Raw genomic sequence first — 22,731 nt, 5'->3', positions numbered from 1 at the left:
CATCAAATCAAATCAAGTTTATTTTATATAGCCCTTCGTACATCAGCTAATATCTCGAAGTGCTGTACAGAAACCCAGCCTAAAACCCCAAACAGCAAGCAATGCAGGTGTAGAAGCACGGTGACTAGGAAAAACTCCCTAGAAAGTCCAAAACCGAGGAAGAAACCTAGAGAGGAAGTCAACAGGCCACAGTCAACAGCCTGATCAACTCTATGCGAAGGAGATGCATGAGGAAAATGATGGTCACACCATATACTAGGGCTCCCGAGTGGCGCAGCGGTCTAAGGCACTGCATCTCAGTACTAGAGGCGTCACTACATACCCTGGTTCGATCCCGGGCTGTATCACAACTGGCCGTGATCGAGAGTCCCATAGGGCGGCGCACAACTGGCTCAGCATCGTCCAGGTTAGGGGAGGGTTTGTCCGGGGTAGGCCGTCATTGTAAATAAGAATTTGTTCTAAACTGACTTGCCTAGTTAAATAAAGGTTAAAAACAAACAAACTAAATATATATATATATACTGACTGGTTTTCTGATCCACGCCCCTACCTTTAACCAACAGATACATATCTGTTTCCCCATTCATGTGAAATCCATAGATTAGTGCCTAATTTATTTATTTAAATTGACTGATTTCCTTATATGAACTGTAACTCAGTCAAATATTTGAAAATGTTGCATTTATATTTATGTTCAGTGTAGTAGGTAGGCCCAGGCACTGCAGGCTTTGTCTCCCTCTTCTGGTGGTACATTGTAGGATTCACAGCTAAGCAAATTGAGCGTCAAACTACACAATTTAAAACAACTACAATTCCCATTTTGCACAGGGACAAACGTTGCCTAGGTTCAAAGGTTAATCAAAACCAACACAATAGTATACTTGGCTAGCTGCTCGGCTCTTGGAGAAAGATAAACAACTCTTCTTTGCGAAATTAACAGCACTCGACTGCTATAGCATTGGAGTCTGATCAAACTGTTTGAAAATCATAAGTGTAGGTGTTTGCACTATTGTCGCTGTTTTTCGAAGGCGCTAGCTAATGTTAGCAAACTAACGTAGCCATCACTGAACTGGCTCGCTAGCTAGATAGTTACACACAAAACTACAGCTATGTTTGTGCAAGAAGAGAAGATATTCGCTGGAAAAATATTAAAAATCCACATTTGTACTATGGAGGGTACAGAGTGGTTGGAAGAAGTAACAGAGGGTACCACTATTGAAAAACTCAAAGAGAAGTGCTTGAAACATGTATGCTTGTTTATTTTCTTACTTGCTCATTCATTGGTGTTTGCCCGGGTGAAATTGTAACGTAGTTGTGTAACTGTCGCCGATGTTTGCAGCCCTAGTTGAAATAGTCAGTGTCGGTGTCAGTCGTAACGTATTTATAGTAACTGGGTAGACACAGCTATTTATAATTTAGCAAGTTGGTTCACAAGTTAGCGAGCCTAGAATCCCTGCAAACTAGGCGCACCCCAGGAGCTCTTTGGCAAAATGTGATAGCTAGTCTAGCCCAAATGCTCGTGTCTGTTGGTGTAGCTATGTAAGTTACTCTGTTTATGTTCCTAGGCTCCTGTCTTTTCCTTATTTGTTCCACAGACTATACTGTACTGTTGCTAGTTAGGGCCACCCATTTTTACACTTGATTTTTCTGTAAGTGACAGTATGATGCCCCACATGCAGCTAGCCTACCCCATATGGCTGCCAGTCTCTTTCTGCACTGCATCCTCCTAGTACAAGTTTAGATCAGCGAGATAACAGTAAGAGACCCAGCTAATGCAGAAATCATTGGTACCTTTTAGAAATACGTTTGGCTGTTGATATAGGTCTAGCTAGCCTATCCATTACCAATTATTTGCGTGGTAAAAAAAAAAAAAAGAGTAATATAATTACCAGGGTGAAAGTACTGCTACTGGTTCCTGTCGGTGGGATAATTGTTTTGGGGGGGTGGGGGGTTTGCTTGTTTTGCAGTATTTACATGGAAGCCTCGAAGACCCCAAAACAATCACACACCATAAACTTGTCCATGTTGCCACGGAGAGTATCCTCAAAGAAACTAAAACGGTTGCAGATGAAAGTCTAAAAGATAAAGGTACTCCTATGGATTTAAAGGTTTGAAGTTGTCTCAATGTTTATCATTTCCAATCAAACAATTAGCCAATATGATCAATGCTACTACATGCCATTAAGTGAATGTTTTCCTTTGCTTTTAGATGTTCTTCTACTGATAAAGAAGAGACCACTGCCACCCCCTCTGAAAATGGCTGACATAACTGCAGAGGAAAAGGTAGGCCAAACAACAGATTTAAATACTCTCCCTAATTGTATTGGTTTGTGGCTTATCTAACTCGGCAAGGGCACTGATCATCAGACAAAAATCTTTAATGAATTGCCAAGACTGCTAGAACCAGGGACAACACATCAAGAAACGTATTACATCCAACTAGTTGTACTGTTTGGGACTATCTTAATGTGTGTTTCCTCCTTGTCTGTCAGAAGAAGCAGGATAACAAGGCTCCAGATAAAGATGCCATCCTGAAGGCCACCGCTGGCCTGTCCACCCGCCACACAGACCGCACTGTCACCCAGCATAACATCAGAGATGTAAGTACAGTACGGCACAATACAGTAAATAACCTGTCAGAATGCATAGTTCAAGCACTTCAGGAGCTTTCAACTAACTATTGTACTGAAATTCAACTATAGGCCTAAAATGCATGGTCCTGCAAACTTATCAGAGACATATTCAAATGAGTGGATTTGGTCATATTAAGCCTGTTCTAAGTCCCTGGTACTAAGATTTATTTATTTATTTTTTACCCAGGAAGTTCCAATGAGGTCAGAAGATCTCATTCCCAAAGAACCTCATTCTTAAAGAGAGGTTATTAATTCTGGTTTATGTGTGTGTGTGTACATTTTCCATCAGTTTCAGACGGAGCTCAGGAAAATCCTTGTCTCTCTCATTGAAGTTGCCCAGAAGCTTCTCGCCTTGAACCCCGATGCCGTGGAGCTCTTCAAAAAGGCCAATGGTACAGTGTAGAAATTATTTAATTATCTAAGATTGTTTTTGGCACCTGCCTTGCAGGGCTGTAAGAGGCTGGTTTTGCATTAGTTTATTTTATATTTTTTTAACTAGGCAAGTCAGTTGAGAACAAATCCTTATTTACAATGATGGCCTAGGAACAGTGGGTTAACTGCCTTGTTCAGGGGCAGAACGACAGATTTTTACCTTGTCAACTCGGGGATCCGATCTAGCAAACTTTCGGTTACTGGCCCAACGTTCTAACCACTAGGCTACCTGCCGCCCCAACGGCTACCTGCCATTTTTAATGAACAACAAGTTGGAGCTGTAACAGTCATATTGTCACTGAGCTTATGTATGAGTGACAGAATAGTGCAATATGTAAGGGATAATCAACTAGTGGCTATACGTTCTCTGGACAATAATGTGCGATGTGGAACTCACCTTCCACAGAGTTGTATTATTATCCCAAGTTGAATATCCCTTTTTTTATACCATGGCTATAATTTAACACATTTGATGCTAGAAATGTGTTCAACCACTGAAGTAGCTAGCAAGTTTACTAGATATCTATAGTAGTTGCCTTGGTAACCAAACAAATAGACTTGCTAGCCCAGCTAACCAAATCCATATAAATCAGTATGATTGATTCTGATTTCTATGGCCAAAGCATTAGTCCTAATTTGCTATTATGAAAATCTAATTCAACAATGCCAATAATGTTTTCAAATCAACTTTTGCTTTCAAAAGCAGCTCAAACAGAACATGTAAGTATGAATTTCATAGCCACTGAATTATACTGTGCATTATAGGGAATTATAAACTGGGTGGTTCGAGCCCTGAATGCTGATTGACTGACAATCGTGGTATATCAGACCATATACCACGGGTATGACAACATTTATTTTTACTGCTCTAATTACATTGGTAACCAGTTTATAATATCAATAAGGCACCTCTGGGCTTTGTGGGTTGGCATCGTGCCTAAGAACAACCCTTAGCAGTGGTATGTTGGCCATATACCACACCCCCCCTGTGCCTTATTGCTTAATTATACAGCGGGTGGATCTAATTCTGGATGCTGATTGGTTAAAACTGCGTTGCAGTCGGTGTCTATTCCACAAGTTACCACTGGCTAAATCTATGCCGTTAAAATGCTTATTTACTCTGTTCCATCTGACTGCTCAATCCACTGTCTCGTCAGCCCAGCCAGGCAATTTATAAACTTGATCTCTACTATAAAATGCATCTAGACAATATCTCACCTTTCTTTTAGACTAACATTTAGTTTTCAACAGCGGAGATTTGTATAAATCTTGCTTTCTGAGATTTTGCAACATTTCAATATTCAAATTTGAGACAGACGGGCAGCTTTTCTCAGCCAGTCGAAATCATGAATCAGCATACATTTTTATGGATACAAAGAAATGTCAATATACAGGTGAAGCTAAATGAAGTGCAGCTAGTTTGCAGTCTTTCCAGCTTCAGTTTGAAGTGATTGTGTTAGCTGTGTTTTTGGCTAGCTCCTCTGAACAACAGTGTCCAGATTTTCTACGCCAGGTGAAATCGCGCATCATTAGCTCATTGTTATGGATGTATCCCAAAAAATATCACTAGAAAACAGCTTAAACAAACGCATAATGCGGCTGTTATTCTGGCTGCACTGTTTGACATAACTAAGTTAGCTGTAGTTGAATAGCTAGCAAGCAAGGGATAAGAACGTTGCCAGCCAGTATGGCAATGGAACATTTAGAATGAACGACTGGGTTGCGCCAATACAGTTGAAGTCGGAAGTTTACATACACTTAGGTTGGAGTCATTAAAACTCGTTTTTCAACCGCTCCACAAATTTATTGTTAACAAACTATAGTTTTGGCAAGTCGGTTAGGACATCTACTTTGTGCATGACACAAGTAATTTTTCCAACAATTGTTTACAGACAGATTGTTTCACTTACAATTCACTGTGTCACAATTCCATTGAGTCAAAAGTTTACATACATAAGTTGACTGTGCCTTTAAACAGCTTGGAAAATTTCAGGAAATGTCATGGCTTTAGAAGCTTCTGATAGGCTAATTTACCTAATTTGAGTCAATTGGAGGTGTACCTGTGGATGTATTTTAAGGCCTACCTTCAAACTCAGTGCCTCTTTGATTGACATCATGGGAAAATCAAAAGAAATCAGCCAGACCTCAGAAAAATATTGTGGACCTCCACAAGTCTGGTTCATCCTTGGGAGCAATTTCCAAACGCCTGAAGGTACCATGTTCATCTGTACAAACAATAGTATGCAAGTATAAACACCATGGGACCACGCAGCCGTCATACGGCTCAGGAAGGAGACACGTTCTGTCTCCTAGAGATGAACGTACTTTGGTGCGAAAAGTGCAAATCAAACCCAGAACAACAGCAAAGGACCTTGTGAAGATGCTGGAGGAAACTGGTACAAAAGTATCTATATCCACAGTAAAACGAGTCCTATATCGACATAACCTGAAAGGCCTCTCAGCAAGGAAGAAGCCGCTGCTCCAAAACCGCCATAAAAAAGCCAGACTACGGTTTGCAACTGCACATGGGGACAAAGATCATACTTTTTGGAGAAATGTCCTCTGGTCTGAGGAAACAAAAATAGAACTGTTTGGCTATAATAACCATCCTTATGTTTGGAGGAAAAAGGGGGAGGCTTGCAAGCCGAATAACACCATCTCAACCGTGAAGCACAGGGGTGGCAAGATAATGTTGTGGGGGTGCGTTGCTGCAGGAGGGACTGATGTACTTAACAAAATAGATGGCATCATGAGGGAGGGAAATTATTTGGATATATTGAAGCAACATCTCAAGACATCAGTCAGGAAGTAAAGCTTGGTCGCAAATGGATCTTCCAAATGGACATTGACCCCAAGCATACTTCCAAAGTTGTGGCAAAATGGCTTAAGGACAACAAAGTCAAGGTATTGGAGAGGCCATCACAAAGCCCTGACCTCAATCCTATAGAAAATGTGTGTGCAGAACTGAAGAAGCGTGTGTGATTCAGGGGGCCTACAAACCTGACTCAGTTACACCAGCTCTGTCAGGAGGAATGGGCCAAAATTCAACCAACTTATTGTGGGAAGCTTGTGGAAGGCTACCCAAAACGTTTGACCCAAGTTAAACAATTGAAAGGCAATGCTACTGAATACTAATTGAGTGTATGTAAACTTCTGACCCACTGGGAATGTGATGAAAGAAATAAAAGCTGAAATAAATAATTCTCTACTATTATTCTGACATTTCACATTCTTAAAATAAAGTGGTTCTCCTAACTGACCTAAGACAGGGAATTTTTACTAGGATTAAATGTCAGGAATTGTGAAACTGAGTTAAAATATATTTGGCTGGCCTCCCGGGTGGCGCAGTGGTCTAGGGCACTGCATCGCAGTGCTAGCTGCGCCACCAGAGTCTCTGGGTTTGCTCCCAGGCTCTGTCGCAGCCGGCCGCGACCGGGAGTTCCGTGGGGCGACGCACAATTGGCATAGCGTCGTCCGGGTTAGGGAGGGTTTGGCCGGTAGGGATATCCTTGTCTCATCGCGCTCCAGCGACTCCTGTGGCGGGCCGGGCGCAGTGCGCGCTAACCAAGGGGGCCAGGTACACGGTGTTTCCTCCGACACATTGGTGCGGCTGACTTCCGGGTTGGAGGCGCGCTGGTTGGGTTGTGCTTTGGAGGACGCATGGCTTTCGACCTTCGTCTCTCCCGAGCCCGTACGGGAGTTGTAGCGATGAGACAAAATAGTAATTACTAGCGATTGGATACCACGAAAATTGGGGAGAAAATGGGATAAAATTTAAAAAGAAAAAAATATATATATATTTGGCTAAGGTGTATGTAAACTTCCGACTTCAACTGTAGATACAGAACAAAAAGACTAAATGACTGGGTCACGTCTCTGGCAACCGAACCGATAGAACGTACGACCAGCCAGCTTGGGTAGCAACCCTAGATTTGTGTCAGTACTATATCTTGTGGAATGATTAAATAGTATGAATAAATTAATCAAAATAAAATAAAGTATATTTTGGCAACCCGTTGTATAAAAGTGATAATGCCAGAGAAGCCGGTGTTTGGAGAATATATTGGCACGGTTTGACGATATATCCCTCAAACACCGGCTTCTCGGGCATTATCACTTAAATAATGCACGCTCTAAAATTCCCTTCAAGGCAGTCAGTAGCAATGCCATTGCATAAAGTATTATTATAGTTATACTATTATTCACTAATATTGTGTGTGTGGTTTGTCAGCCATGCTGGATGAGGAGGAGGAGGACCGGGTGGATGAGACGACCCTTCAGCAGCTGACTGAGATGGGTTTCCCTGAGAGCAGAGCCATCAAAGCTCTCAGACTCAACCAGTGAGTCACAATCAATAATACTTATCAGCACCTGAAGTCAAATGAGATTAATCAGAATCACTGACACAACCAGTGCAGGGTTTTTTCTGAATCAAAAAGGGGCGTGACGGGGTGTGGCAATGGGCATGCTCAGCCCATGGTTAGTGCTATCTTGGCCCAGCTGTATTTGGTCAAGGCCCTGGGCAAGAACATTTTTGAGACCCCCATCTTGGCCACAGGGCTATTTCCTGCAATTCTGCAGATTTTTCCATGAAGCTGAGAGAGCTTTTGCCGTTTGTAAGCCAATCTTCTGCAATTCTGCTATGGAGCTGAGAGAACTTTTAGCTATTTTCCTGCATGTTTCCCCCCTGCAATTTGATGTATTTTGCCATGGCTAATACGGTGTTCTTATGCTCAAACATGATAACAAAACCAATAGTCCTGAAATCATTGTTTTTGTCTAGCTTTTATTTGAGTTATTTTTATTTGTTATTAGTTTGAAAAAAATTGTTAAAAAAATTATAGGTCCATTATCTTCTATTTTTACATACATGATACTAACTGGTTAGTTTTTTCTATATACAACAACACCGAGAACGTTTTTCCATCCCAAAAATTAAGCCCCCCCTGAAAACACTGTTTGGACCTAAACAAATGATTAGGCCGTTCGCCCAAGACTTTTCTATGCAAAACAAAAATACCTGTAGTGTTTAAGATGATGGCAGATAAAAAAAAAATGAATGAGCATGGCCTTGTTTCTATTACAGCATATTGGATGACACTCATTCATGTTCAATGTAACTGCGATAGGTTTAGGCTGCCACATAATACTCAAATTTTCCCTATACCCATCATGAGGTTGCTACAACCTAGCCTATGAATAAAAGTTTACAACGTAGGTGCACACAGGGCGAGACACCAAATTTAGGGTGACAGTGACACTTTTTTTTTGACACATGGACAGACGGTGCCCATTTAAATACTACCTTGCACACTCTTGCCTGCATCTAGCTGATATAGGGTGTAATCATTAGACCAACAGTTGCAAACGAGAGTTTCTAATCGACAAATTCAACTATGTTTATACTCGTTTTGTTCCGTTTGCTTCCTTTTAAGAAACATTTTTCAACAGAATCGTGAATAAATTCACCCCTGATCTCACACAAACACAGTTCGCTTTCATAGCAGCCACGTTGTATTCCTTCTCGCATCTATGCGCGCTCCTCCTCTCACCTCTTCCCTTTCGCTTGTGGACTTCAATGTGCAACACATCAGCTGTGAAAAAACCTTTCCAAGCCAAACCGCTACACTCAGCCTACATCATTGTCACCATATTAGCTAAAGTAACGTCATAGTCAGCAAAGCTAATTGAACTAACGCGTTAGTAAACCCGCTACAATCATGCAGTAATGTTAGTGTACTGTATAGTCACTAAGCAGTTACTGATTGGACTCCAGTGAGAGGCCTGGTGGCAATACATTTGTAAAACCGAAAACTTACCTTGAGTTCCAGTGTTGTGTTGGAAAGTCATAGCCAGCTAGCTAACATAGCATCCCTCTGTTTGAGCAGGGTGTTCAGTAGGCTAAACTAGCTAGCTGCATTTGCCAGCAAAGTGGGAGAGAGAAATTACTCTCTTGCTTCTCCATTTTGGAAGTAATTAATTTAACTGTTCAACTATTGTCTTTCTCTCTCTGAATCAACTACTCAGCACATTTTATACACTAGTGCTAGCTAGCTGTTTATGCTGTTTATGCGTTCAGTACTAGATTAATTCTCTGATCCTTTGATTGGGTGGACAAAATGTCAGTTCATGCTGCAAGAGCTCTGAGGTTGGAGGAAGTCCTCTGGAAGTTGTCATAATTACTGTGTAAGTCTATGGAAGGGGGTGAGAACCACGAGCCTCCTAGGTTTTGTGTTGAAGTCAATGTACCCAGAGGAGGATGGAAGCTAGCTGTCTTCCTGCTACACCATGGCGCTACCCTACAGAGTGCTGTTGAGGCTACTGTAGAACTTCTTTGCAAAATAGTGTGTTTTAATCAATTATTTGGTGATGTGATTATATTTAGTATAGTTTTATCCAAAAAGGATACATTTCTGACATTAAATATATATTTTTTAAATTCACTGAGGATGGACCACTACGCTGGAGTGTAGTCTGATGATATTGGTCGATGATATTGGTCAGTGGTCATATCAGTGAAGTCTATAAAGAATCAATTAGACACTTAGCCTGTGATTCTATCCATCACAACAAGTGAGTCCAGTCTGATCAGATGAGTCTGAAACAACAAATTTAACCATGCCCCTCCCTCACTGCCTCTCCTGCAGCATGTCAGTGACCCAGGCCATGGAGTGGCTGATTGAGCATGTAGACGACCCCACGGTGGACACCACCCTGCCCGGCCAGGACGCCCCAGGAGCAGTAGGAGCCACAGCACCACCCCTGATCCCCTCTATCTCCGCCTCATTTCCGAACCTCCTCCGCACCCTCTCCCAGACCAACACGGATGCCGCCGCCAGGCAGGACGAACTCACTGAGATCTTCAAGAGGATCCGAAGGAAAAGGGAGTTCAGGCCCGACTCACGGGTGAGTGTTCTCTCTGTCCCAATGCCCTGGGATATACCAAGCTAAAACTGTTACATGTTAGACTGGTCCCATATCTGTTTGTGCTGAATAGCCAACTGAAGGATTTGGCAAGACGACAAACAAATATGTGACCAGGCAAGAAACCTTCCTAATGTTGAATTGCATACCAATGTACCCTCAGAACAGCCTCAATTCATTAGCCTCAACTCTACAACATATCGAAAGCGTTTCACAGGGATGCTGGCCCATGGTGTGCCTGCCACTTACTACCATACCCCGTTCAAAGGCACTTCAATCTTTTGTCTTGCTCATTCACCCTCTGACATGTACACATACACAATCCATGTTTCAATTGTCTCAAGGCTTAAGAATCCTTTAACCTGTCTTTCCTCCCCATTGCTATTGCAACCTCTGCAATAAGGAATTGTTTAAATTTTTTATTTATGGAACCTTTATTTAACTAGGCAAGTCAGTTAAGAACAAATTCTTATTTACAATGACGGCCTACCCTGGCCAAACCCAGACGACGCTGGGCCAATTGTGCGCCGCCCGATGGGACTCCCAATCACGGCCGGTTGTGATGCAGCCTGGAATTGAGACCAAAAGCTCAAGAGAAGTTTAAAGATTTTATTACCAAGGATGCCGTCAGCTGAGTGCATACATTTAGAACGTTCACAACACATCTCATACTCTTCTCTCCTTTTAGTCACCACCCCAGCTATACATTTTATGACCCCAATGAGTATCCCATATCTGGACTGTGGAATGTCCATGGTCCTCTCTTTGTTTAGCTAGATGTCAGAATCACACCCCATCCATCTTCATTGTCCTGGGCCTGACCCTGCTCTCTGACCCTAGGCAATTTCCTCTTAACTGATTAGGTCAACTTTTCCAAATTAGCATACACACAGTTTCATGGCCTGAACTCCATTAATACTCACTTGTTAAGGATTATTTACTAAACAAGATACAAACAAACTATAGTTTAAAATGAAACGTGTTACATTTGAACAGAATCCATCAACTGATTGAAGGGGATTTAACAAGTGACATAAATAAGAGGTCATAGCTTTCCCCCTGGAAAGAGCTATTACTAATGTTTTGTACACTGTGTATATAGCTGTTAGCTAGCTTACCTAAAATGTCGTAAAATGTGTCTCTGCTACTCTCTTACTGAATGTTGTCTTCAAACTGTGATAAGCTATTGGCCCTTTTTATAGAATGACGGTGTAGTGTGTAATGATAAACTAACTCCGTATCGTTCTTTGTCTCTGCAGGCTGTCATTGCGTTAATGGAGATGGGCTTTGATGAGAAGGAGGTGGTCGATGCCCTGAGAGTCAATAACAACCAACAGGATACTGCAGTAGGTTTACTGTCCACACTGAGGAATAAAAGATCAAAGAAAATGAAGCAGACACTTATTGAGTAAAAAAAAAAAAAGAAGTCATTGCTTCCTGTCTTCTATGAATGAACTGCTTTTTACACCTCTTACCCATGTTGTCATTAGGAACGAGAACTGGTTCTCCATTGACCGTCCTAGTTTAAGAGAAGTTAACTTAGCGATCTAAACCCACAGTGCGAGTGGCTGCTGGGGGACAGGAAGCCGTCTCCGGAGGACTTGGATAAAGGCATCGACATCAACAGTTCTCTGTTCCAGGCCATCCTGGAGAACCCTGTGGTCCAGCTGGGCCTCACCAATCCCAAAACACTGCTGGGTAGGTTTGGAGTAAAACAAATTGTTCAGTTAAAAATAACAAAGCTCAGAGGATAAGGGGAGGGGGTGTACCTGTTCATCAAGCGTCACGCTACAGAAACATGCTTCAGTCCTATGGGCCGTTCTGGCTCAGACGAGGCTACTTATTGAATTGTTGTGTAGTCTCTAAAACCCTCTAAAACCTTCTGTTTGTGTGTAGCGTTTGAGGACATGTTGGAGAACCCTCTGAACAGCACCCAATGGATGAATGACCCTGAGACTGGGCCTGTCATGCTGCAGATCTCCAGAATCTTCCAGACACTCAACCGCACGTAGAGAGTGTGTGTGTGTGTGTGTGTGTGTGTGTGTGTGTGTGTGTGTGTGTGTGTGTGTGTGTGTGTGTGTGTGTGTGTGTGTGTGTGTGTGTGTGTGTGTGTGTGTGTGTGTGTGTGTGTGTGTGTGTGTGTGTGTGTGTGTGTGTGTGTGTGTAGGTGAGCTTGTGTGTGTGTGTAGGTGAGCTTGTGTGTGTGTGTAGGTGAGCTTGTGTGTGTGTGTAGGTGAGCTTGTGTGTGTGTGTAGGTGAGCTTGTGTGTGTGTGTAGGTGAGCTTGTGTGTGTGTGTAGGTGAGCTTGTGTGTGTGTGTAGGTGAGCTTGTGTGTGTGTGTAGGTGAGCTTGTGTGTGTGTGTAGGTGAGCTTGTGTGTGTGTGTAGGTGAGCTTGTGTGTGTGTGTAGGTGAGCTTGTGTGTGTAGGTGAGCTTGTGTGTGTGTGTGTAGGTGAGCTTGTGTGTGTGTGTGTGTAGGTGAGCGTGTGTGTGTGTGTAGGTGAGCTTGTGTAAGTGTGTACACGGCTGTGACAAGTATTGTTTTTTGCCTTAAAGTCAAAGCCGGAGAAGGGGGGGGGGGGTGTAAAAGACATATTTATTTATACCACAGAAAACCTTGTACAAAACTATGTTAACATGATTATTACAATTATTGTTTTGTTTTTTACATTTTAAAAATAACAGTTTATAGTTATGACGCACATGATTTATTTGATACATTTATCCATGTACAAAAAAAGACCATCGGGCATCAAACCAATGTTTACTCTTCAAAAACATTCCTTTTTGCCATATTCAAATATTCATTTGTTTAATTTGTCTCCTTAAATTATTACATGTCCTCAATGGTGAATGTTTCTACCGTGAGTTGAATGACTCCAGGCAGTCTGTATAATTTGGTTGAAGACAAGTCAGACTGCAAGTGAACATGCATCAAACTGTTGCGTGATGATGAAATGAGTGTTCAGTACTCACCAGAGGTTTGTTCAGAACATGAAAACGTTCCAAAGGTTGTAGATAGACATGTAATGTATAGAGCGGATCCGATTAGATTATTCCCTGTGACAAATAAGGTCTGTTCTAAATTACGTGTTTCCATCTTAAAGTTGTGTAACGTTCCACCCTTCTTGAATGATTAAACCTCAGGTTATGGCTATGTTTCAGTTAACCTCTCCTTCCTTCTAAATTGTGCACTTGTTCACTTCCCTTCTGTGGTTTAAAAGGAAATGACTGGTGTAAGAAATGTGGTTGAAACTCCCTCTAGTCCATGCCTCCACAAATCTGATGCTTTTAGATTTGTAGGAAGTATTGGGATGCACTTGCTGTGGTGGCAATGGTTGTGCTTATCACATTAAGTCCAGAACTTAGAGTGTGGATGTACAGGTGGATGTGGGTGGTCAGACACACTGACTTTATCTTTTGCTTTCGCTCAAAATCTCTCTCTGTGTGTTCAACCTTGGGAGCCTAGTGGTCTGCCTGCTGTGAGTCACAGTGTGACACTACTCAAAGAAGTGGGAAAGTAAAGGAGGACATTGTCCTTCTCCCAAATATGTATTTAATTGCAACTTTCTTTTTAGAAAAGTGTATTATGTGCTGTCTTTTTAGTGTCCGAAGTCAAATCTGTCTTGGTAATGGTCCTGATTTTTTTTTTTTAAATATCTATTTAGAGACCTACAGTACCAGGTCAAAAGTTTGGACACCTACACATTCAAGGGTTTTTCTTTATTTTTTAAAAATTATTTTAAAAAATCTACATTACACTTGTAATGTACTTGTTGGCTGCTTGTTCTTCACTCTGCGGTCCAAATCATTCAAAACCATCTCGATTGGGTTGAGGTTGGGTGATTGTGAAGGCCAGGTCATCTGATGCAGCACTCCATCAATATCCTTGGTCAAATATCCCTTGCACAGCCTGGAGTTGTGTTTTGAGTCATTGTCCTGTTGAAAAAGAAATGATAGTCCCACTAAGCGCAGATGGGATGGTGTATCGCTGCAGAATGCTGTGGTAGCCATGCTGGTTAAGTGTGCCTTAAATTCTAAATAAATCACCAACCGTGTCATCAGCAAACCACCATCACACCTCCATGCTTCATGATGGGAACCACACATGCAGAGATCATCCCTTCACCTACTCTGCGTCTCGCAAAGACACAGCGGTTGGAACCAAAAATCTCCAATTTGGACTCATCAGACCAAAGGACAGATTTCCACTGTTCTAATGTCCATTGCTCGTGTTTCTTGGCTCAAGCAAGTCTCTTGTAATTGGTGCCCTTTATTAGTGGTTTCTTTGCAGCAATTTGACTCATGAAGGCCTGATTCACGCAGTCTCCTCTGAACAGTTGATGTTGAGATGTGTCTGTTACTTGAACTCTGTGAATCATTTATTTGGGCTGCAGTCTGAGGTGCAGGTAACTAGTGAACTTATCTTCTGCAGCAGAGGTAACTCTGGATCTTCCTTTCCTGTGTTGGGAGAGCCAGTTACATCATAGCGCTTGGTTTTTGCGACTGCACTTGAAGAAACTTTCAAAGTTCTTGAAATGTTCCGTATTGACTGACCTTCATGTCTTAGTAATGATGGACTGTTTGTTTGAGCTGTTCTTGCCATATTATGGACTTGGTCTTTCACCAAATAGGGCTATCTTCTGTATTCCACCCGTAATTTGTCATAACACAAGTGATGAAACACATTAAGAAGGAAAGAAATTCTGGAAATTAACTTTTATCAAGGCACACTTGTTAATTGAAATGCATTCCAGGTGACTACCTCATGAAGCTGGTTGAGAGAATGCCAAGAGTGTGCAAAGCTGTCAAGGCAAAGGGTGGCTACTTTTTTGGCAACTACATGATTCCATATGTGTTATTTCGTAGTTTTGATGTCTTCACTATTATTCTACAATGTAGAAAATAGTAAAAAAATAAAAACCCTTGAATGAGTAGGTGTCCAAACTTTCGACTGGTACTGTATGTATTAATTAGTTGTCATTGTGCTCTGAATGTTATCACGTTGCTCTAATTCTGCGCCTGTTCTCAATGCTCTTAAAACAACTCACTACACCAGGAACAATAGTACTCGTATTTTCTGACAATGGGCGGTCTGAGTGCCTGTCTGTTTGTGCTGTTAGACCAACTTCTTGTCACTGATTGCAGGGGTTTTTCTGGATCAAAAAGTGTCTTAGGTGGTGGACGTGACAGTGGGCGCAACCGGCCTGTTTATCTTGTCTTTTTTACACAGTTTGGATGGCGGCCCACCCAAGGATTTCAATAGGAGAAAATGACACTGAGCGTTGGAGTTGGCAAGAGCACAAACAGTTCTGGGACCAGGCTACATATGATAGGTTTCAGGGGAAATTGACGCTTGATCCACAGATGTCACATTAGTGGAAGGGTGTTGATTGAGTGGTGGTGTATCATTCCTTCCTGCAATGAAACAAGCTATCTTAGTATGAACATACAAGCCAATGCATTGAAGAATTTGACATGCAGTGGTATACTGAGCTAAGTAAACCTGCTGGTTGAATGGTGGGCCAGTAAACTAGATGTGAGCTGTTTAACCAAAACATCATGTACTTATTATTGACTGTGCGATGACTTGCCTTATCATAAGATATACGTGTAATAATAGTGCATTTTTGTGCAATAGCAAGACCTGTAAAAATATTTGATTAGTGTCAGAAATATGTGAATTGAAATGAGTTAGTAAGGCTATATCTTTATTCTATATATTTTTACAATAATTTATAGTAAGTGAGTACTCAGACACGCTAGTACTGCTTTTGATGAATCAATATGACTGATTATTTTAGGCTCCGTCCCAAATGGCACCCCATTCCCTAAAATATATACAGTACCAGTCGAAAGTTTGGCTACACCGACTCGTTCAAGGGTTTTTCTTTATTTTACTATGTTCTACATTGTAGAAATAATAGTGAAGACATCAAAACTATGAAATAACACATATGGAATCATGTAGTAACTCAAAAAGTGTTTAGACAAATAAAATATATTTTATTCTTCAAAGTAGCCACCCTTTGCCTTGGGAGCCAGGCCAACCCACTGGGGAGCCAGGCCCAGCCAAAGGTTAAATAAACATTTTAAGAAATCAGAATAAGATTTACCCCACAAAATGGCTTTATTATAGATAGATATACTCCTCCCCCGTCTGACGATTCCACAGGTGAAGAACCCAGATGTGGTGGTCCTGGGCTGGCGTGGCTACACGTGGTCTGTGGTTGTAAGGCCGGTTAGACGTACTGCGAAATTCTCTAAAATTACCTTGGAGGCAGCTTATGCTAGAGAAATTAACATTAAATTCTCTGGAAACGGCTCCGGTGTGCCAATTGCACACTCCCTCAAAACTTGGAACATCTCTGGCATTGTGTTGTGTGAGACAACTACACATTTTAGTGGTCTTTTATTTTCCACAGCACAAGGTGCACTTGTGTAATGATAATACTCTTTAATCAGCTTCTTGACATTTCCACACCTGTCAGGTGGATGGATTATCTTGACAAAGGATAAAATGCTCACTAATGCATGTAAACGAGTTTGTGCATACGGAACATTCCTGGGATCTTTTATTTCAGCTCATGAAACATGGGACCAGCACTGTACAGTTGTGGCCAAAAGTTTTGAGAATGACACAAATATACACTGCTCAAAAAAATAAAGGGAACACTTAAACAACACAATGTAACTCCAAGTCAATCACACTTCTATGAAATCAAACTGTCCACTTAGGAAGCAACACTGATTGACAATAAATTTCACATGCTGTTGTGCAAATGGTATAGACAAAAGGTGGAAATTATAAGCAATTAGCAAGACACCCCCCAAAAAGGAGTGATTCTGCAGGTGGTGACCAAAGACCACTTCTCAGTTCCTATGCTTCCTGGCTGATGTTTTGGTCACTTTTGTATGCTGGCGGTGCTCTCACTCTAGTGGTAGCATGAGACGGAGTCTACAACCCACACAAGTGGCTCAGGTAGTGCAGTTCATCCAGGATGGCACATCAATGCGAGCTGTGGCAAAAAGGTTTGCTGTGTCTGTCAGCGTAGTGTCCAGAGCATGGAGGCGCTACCAGGAGACAGGCCAGTACATCAGGAGACGTGGAGGAGGCCGTAGGAGGGCAACAACCCAGCAGCAAGACCGCTACCTCCGCCTTTGTGCAAGGAGGTGCACAGCCAGCGCCCTGCAAAATGACCTCCAGCAGGCCACAAATGTGCATGTGTCAGCATATGGTCTCACAAGGGGTCTGAGGATCTCATCTCGGTACCTAATGGCAGTCAGGCTACCGCTGGTGAGCACATGGAGGGCTGTGCGGCCCCACAAAGAAATGCCACCACACACCATGACTGACCCACCGCCAAACCGGTCATGTTGGAGGATTTTGCAGGCAGCAGAACGTTTTCCACGGCGTCTCCAGACTCTGTCACGTCTGTCACATGTGCTCATGTGCTCAGTGTGAACCTGCTTTCATCTGTGAAGAGCACAGGGCGCCAGTGGCGAATTTGCCAATCTTGGTGTTCTCTGGCAAATGCCAAACGTCCTGCACGGTGCTGGGCTGTAAGCACAACCCCCACCTGTGGACATCGGGCCTTCATACCACCCTCATGGAGTCTGTTTCTGACCGTTTGAGCAGACACATGCACATTTGCACATGCACATTCAACTATGTAAAGAAAAAAGTATTTAATAAGAATATTTCAGTCATTCAGATCTAGGATGTGTTATTTTAGTGTTCCCTTTATTTTTTTGAGCAGTGTACTTCACTATTCCATAGTAACATCTGGCAAAAATATCTAAAGACACTGAAGCAGCAAACTTAGTGGAAATTTAATATTTGTGTCATTCTCAAAACCTTTGGCCACGACTGTACATGTGTTTACCGGTAATGTTTTTTTTTCTTCCTTCTTTCTTTCTTTCTTTTTTTTAAAGTTGTGCACTATATTAGGGAATGATGGGACGCAACCTTAATTTAATTGTGAGTTAAGTCTATAAGTAGAACATGGCTGATGGGAGGTGTGTTTGGAAGCTTTGAGTTTTTGTATTCAATATTTGAAATGTGCTTTTGATGTGACTGTCCTCAGGGAGGCTGATGTTGTTTTTCTAGCTATGCCACTGTGAGGCCAAACCTCTACTCCTTTTATGGCTTTAACTAATCCATGGTAACGTGCCTTATTGAACAGAGGGTCAATAAGTATGGTTTGGTCAAATGCAATATTTGAACATGATTTAGATTTTTTTTTTATATAAGTATTTCCTTGAATTGTGTGTGTATTTATAGTTAAGCAAAAATAGTTACTTGCTCTTATTAATAATATTACATTTGCGAGAATCTGAAATCTGCCCTTCAAGTTATTGAAATACAATTTATTTACAAAATAGATAGACCTTGAGAAAATGTAGCATTGTTGAATGTTCAATGCATTTGTATAGAGGCCATAGACTATATTGGCATCCTTTCTGTATACACGTCGAGAATGCACTGTAAATAGTCCTGGTGGACTATTTTGATTAATTGATCAGTAGTTTTATGGCTTGGGGGTAGAAGCTATTAAGGAGCCTTTTGAACCTAGACTTGGTGCTCCGGTACCACTTGCTGTGCGGTTGCAGAGAGAACAGTCAATGACTTGGGTGACTGGAGTCTTTGACAATTTGTTAGTCCTTCCTCTGACGCTGCCTAGTGTAATAGGTCCTGGATGGTAGGAAGCTTGGCACCAGTAATGTACTGGGTTGTACGCACTACCCTCTGTAGTGCCTTACGATCAGATGCCGAGCAGTTGCCATACCAGGTGGTGATGCAACCGGTCAGGAGGCTCTCGATGGTGCTGCTGTAAAACCTTTGAGGATCTGAGGACCCATGCCAAATCTTTTCAGTCTCCTGAGAGTGGAAAACTCATTGTCATGCCCTCTTCACAACTTTCTTGGTGTGTTTGGACCATGTTAGTTTGTTAGTGATGTGGATACCAAGGAACTTAACTCTCGACCCACTCCGCTACAGCCCAGTTGATGTGAATGGGGGTGTGCTCGTTCCTCCTTTTTCTGTAGTCCACAATCATCTCCTTTGTCTTGCTTTCGTTGAGGGAGAGGTTGTTGTCCTGGCACAACACTGCCAGGTCTCTTGTCCTCCTCCCTATAGGCTGTCTCATCGTTGTCGGTGATCAGGCCTACCGCCGTTGTGTCGTCAGCAAACTTAATGATGGTGTTGGAGTTGTGTTTGGCCACGCAGATGTGGATGAACTGGGAGTACATGAGAGGACTAAGCACACACCCCTAAGGTGCCCCCATGTCAAGGATCAGCGTGGCAGATGTCTAGTTACCTACACTTACCACCTAGGGGCGCCCCGTCAGGAAGTCCAGGATCCAGTTGCAGAGGGAGGTGTTTAGTCCCATGGTGGTCCTTAGCTTAGTGATGAGCTTTGAGGGCACTATGGTGTTGAACGCTGAGCTGTAGTCAATGAATAGCATCCTCACATAGGTGTTCCTTTTGTCCAGGTGGGAAAGGGGAGTGTGGAATGAGATTGCATCATCTGTGGATCTTTTGGAGCGGCATGCAAATTGGAGTGGGTCTAGTGTTTCCCGGGATGATTGTGTTGAGGTGAGCCATGACCAACCTTTCAAAGCACTTCATGGTATACCATCGTGAGTGCTACGGGGCGGTAGTCATTTAGGCAGGTTACCTTCGCTTTCTTGTGCACAGGGACTATGGTGGTTTGCTTGAAACATGTAGGTATTACAGACTCGGTCAGAGAAAGGTTGAAAATGTCAGTGAAGACACTTGCCAGTTGGTCCACGCATGCTCAGAGTACACATCATGGTAATCCGTCTGGCCTCGCGGCCTTGTGAATGTTGACCTGTTTAAACGTCTTGCTCACATCGGCTACGGAGAGCATAATCACACAGTCGTCCTGAACAACTGGTGCTCTCATGCAAGCTTCAGTGTTGCTTGCCTTGACACGACCAAAAAATGTCATTTAGCCCATCTGGTAGGCTTGCATCACTGGGTAGCTCGTGGCTGGGTTTCCCTTTGTAGTCCATAATAGTTTGCAAGCCCTGCCACATCCGACGAGTGTCAGAGCCGGTGTAGTAGGACTCAATCTTAGTCCTGTATTGATGCTTTGCCTGTTTGATGGTTTGTCTGAGGGCATCGCAGGATTTCTTATAAGCGTCCGGATTAGTGCCCCGCTCCTCCAGCTTTAGCTCGGTGCGGCCTGTAATCTATGGCTTCTGGTTGGGATATGTACGTACGGTCACTGTTGGATTGATGTCATCAATGCACGTATTGATAAAGCCGGTGACTGAGGTGGTATACTCCTCAATGACATTGGATGAATCCCAGAACATATTCCAGTCTGTGCTCGCAAAAGAGTCCTGAAGCGGATGCTACGCTACAGGACATCTGACCACTTCCGTATTGAGCGAGTCACTGGTTCTTCCTGCTTTAGTTGTTGCTTGTAAGCAGGAATCAGGAGGATAGAATTAAGGTCAGATTTGCCAAATGGAGGGCGAGGGAGAGCTTTGTACGCGTCTCTGTATGTGGAGTAAAGGTGGTCTAGCATTTTTGGTTGCTCATGTGACATGCTGGTAGAAATTAGGTAAAACGGATTTAAGTTTGCCTGCATTAAAGTCCCTGGCCACTAGGAGCATCGCTTCTGGATAAGCATTTTCTTAGTGCCAGCATTGGTTTGTGGTGGTAAATAGACGCTACGAAAAATATAGATGAAAACAGTCTTGGTAGATAGTGTGGTCTACAGCTTATCATGAGGTACTCTAACTCAGGTGAGCAATACCTCGAGACCTTAATATTAGACATCTCGCAGCAGCTGTTATTGACAAATTGTCACACACCCCCACCCCTTGTCTGACGGACGTAGCTGTTTTGTCCTGCCCATGCACGGAAAACCCAGCCAACTGTATATTATCCTTGTCTTATTTCAACCACGACTGTGAAATATAAGATATTACAGTTTTTAATGTCACGTTGGTAGGTTAGTCTCGAACGGAGCTCATACAGTTTATTCTCCAGTGATTTCATGTTGGCCAATAGAATGGATGGTAGAGGCGGGTTATCCACTTACCTACAAATTCTCACAAGGCACCCTGATCTCCGCCCCTTGTATTTCTTTATTTTCTTCATGCGAATGACAGGGATTTGGGCTTTTGTCTATATCCTTTGTGTCAGACTCATTACAGAAAAAATATTAGTCCAGTTTGAGGTGAGTAATCGCTGTTCTTATCCCGAAGCTCTTTTCATTCATAAGACACGGTAGCATCAACATTATGTACCAAATAAGTTACAAACAATGTGAAAAAACACACAAAATAGCACAATAGTTTAAGAGCCTGTAAGCGGCAGCCATCCCCTCCGGCGCCATCTTTAACAATTTACCTTTGATTAGTGCTTGGGGGTCTTGGTGTGTGTGAGTCATTTTGGCAGTTGGGATTGTTCACTGGGTGTTCATACAGTACTGTCCGGTACCAACAACCAATGTAATATAATCTCTCATTCTGTTAAACCGACTAGCCTCGCCCTCGGGGCTACTGTCATTCAAATCATTATTACATTAAGAGCATTTCTGTTGCAGTATTCTTTTTGAATCCTGTGCTTTGTTGACGTGAAATGGGGAGTACGTTTTGTTTCAACTCCCGGAGACAGTATAGACCTAAGAGAGAAAATCATAGGTGCTCAATGCATTTCATACCGACAAGCTTTTGTGTTGTTTTAGATGTGAAACAAACTACTAACCCGGGATGGTATTCTGTTCTAGCATTAGCCAGCCCAGACTATGCTGCAGGATATCTAATGCTAAAACAGACTGCCATTTTTGCTGTTAAACCACTTTAAGCACTTATTAACCTATGCTGCTGTGTGATCTCAGGATGCATGTTGTGTGCAGCACTGACACGTACACGACTCTTCTGTTGATTTAAGTATCAACACAGTGACTTGGTATTTGTCTGGTGATTATCTGCTCATGTACTTACTCCTCTATTTGCCCAACTCTTGTCTTGCAGCTGGTCCCAATTTGCTCCCTAACACTACGCTCTTTGTCCTAACCAGTATGTGGACCTGACCCTTGGATGTCTGCAGATCTGTAAGGTGGACCCTCCACCACTACACTGCTTATACCTTTCCAAAGCCTTCAGATCCGCAGACATCAATGGGTTAGGGCCATGGGAGGGGGCTATGGAGCACATTGCGACCAACTGTTGCTCTGAGCAAGTCCTCACTATCTATCTGATCTAGATTCACACAATTCAGCTGTCACGCCGGGTCATTTTAATGTGAATTTGTTTATTCCTCAACTGTGGAAAATGTGAAAAGCCTTGTAACATCACTTCTCAAGTTTGTTAATACCAATAAAGGTTTTGAATTTACCTGATGCGCTGGAGTGCTAATTTTGTGTGTTTACCATTCACTGCTTTCTGAAAACCAACTGCTCCCTGTCCTTGTAGTGCCTCTCCATCCTTTCATGGAAGTTTGTGTCAATTGCAGGTGTATGCTACAACGCTTTAAATGTGATAAAGAATATATTTTCCCCTATGGCTGCTCTATGGCAAGGTCACAGCACATTCTCAAGTGGTGGACCGTAGGTCGTAATCCCGACCCAGAATGGGTAAAACAAGGACTGTGGGTCACGACAATATTTTTTTTTGGGGGGGGGGGGGGGCATTCGGTCGGGTTTTGACTCCTGGTTTCATATGAACACACATAAACCATGGTAATTTTGAATTCCGTAAAG

The 22,731-nt window shown here is 42.5% G+C and overlaps 1 protein-coding gene across 2 annotated transcripts; it reads left to right on the top strand.

Moving 5' to 3' along the window:
• The first annotated feature begins 842 nt into the window (after positions 1-842).
• On the top strand, positions 843-22,366 carry LOC129853864 (ubiquitin-associated domain-containing protein 1-like). 2 transcript variants are annotated; one of them, XM_055920318.1, is made up of 10 exons: positions 843-1,247; positions 1,968-2,088; positions 2,210-2,283; positions 2,496-2,600; positions 2,923-3,025; positions 7,297-7,405; positions 9,713-9,971; positions 11,249-11,335; positions 11,549-11,687; positions 11,886-22,366. In XM_055920318.1, exons 1-10 carry the CDS (start codon positions 1,110-1,112, stop codon positions 11,999-12,001), a joined length of 1,251 nt encoding a protein of 416 aa, XP_055776293.1. In that variant the 5' UTR covers positions 843-1,109; the 3' UTR covers positions 12,002-22,366. The 2 variants fall into 2 exon arrangements, with proteins under 2 accessions (XP_055776293.1, XP_055776292.1); XM_055920317.1 differs by having other exon boundaries at positions 2,493-2,600.
• The last annotated feature ends 365 nt before the right edge of the window (positions 22,367-22,731 follow it).

This window comes from Salvelinus fontinalis, chromosome 4 (genome assembly GCF_029448725.1).
Source record: "Salvelinus fontinalis isolate EN_2023a chromosome 4, ASM2944872v1, whole genome shotgun sequence".
Lineage (NCBI taxonomy): Eukaryota > Metazoa > Chordata > Actinopteri > Salmoniformes > Salmonidae > Salvelinus > Salvelinus fontinalis.
The sequence above is the reverse complement of the archived record's forward strand: the minus strand, read 5'-3'. Positions and strand labels throughout refer to the sequence as shown.

Bases quoted from the DNA above. Each gene is read 5' to 3' on its own strand.
- LOC129853864 (XM_055920317.1), top strand. From the start codon at position 1,110: ATGTTTGTGCAAGAAGAGAAGATATTCGCTGGAAAAATATTAAAAATC. The intron at 2,284-2,492 runs GTAGGCCAAACA...CTTGTCTGTCAG, and splicing joins ACATAACTGCAGAGGAAAAG to AAGAAGCAGGATAACAAGGC. The intron at 3,026-7,296 runs GTACAGTGTAGA...GTGGTTTGTCAG, and splicing joins GCTCTTCAAAAAGGCCAATG to CCATGCTGGATGAGGAGGAG.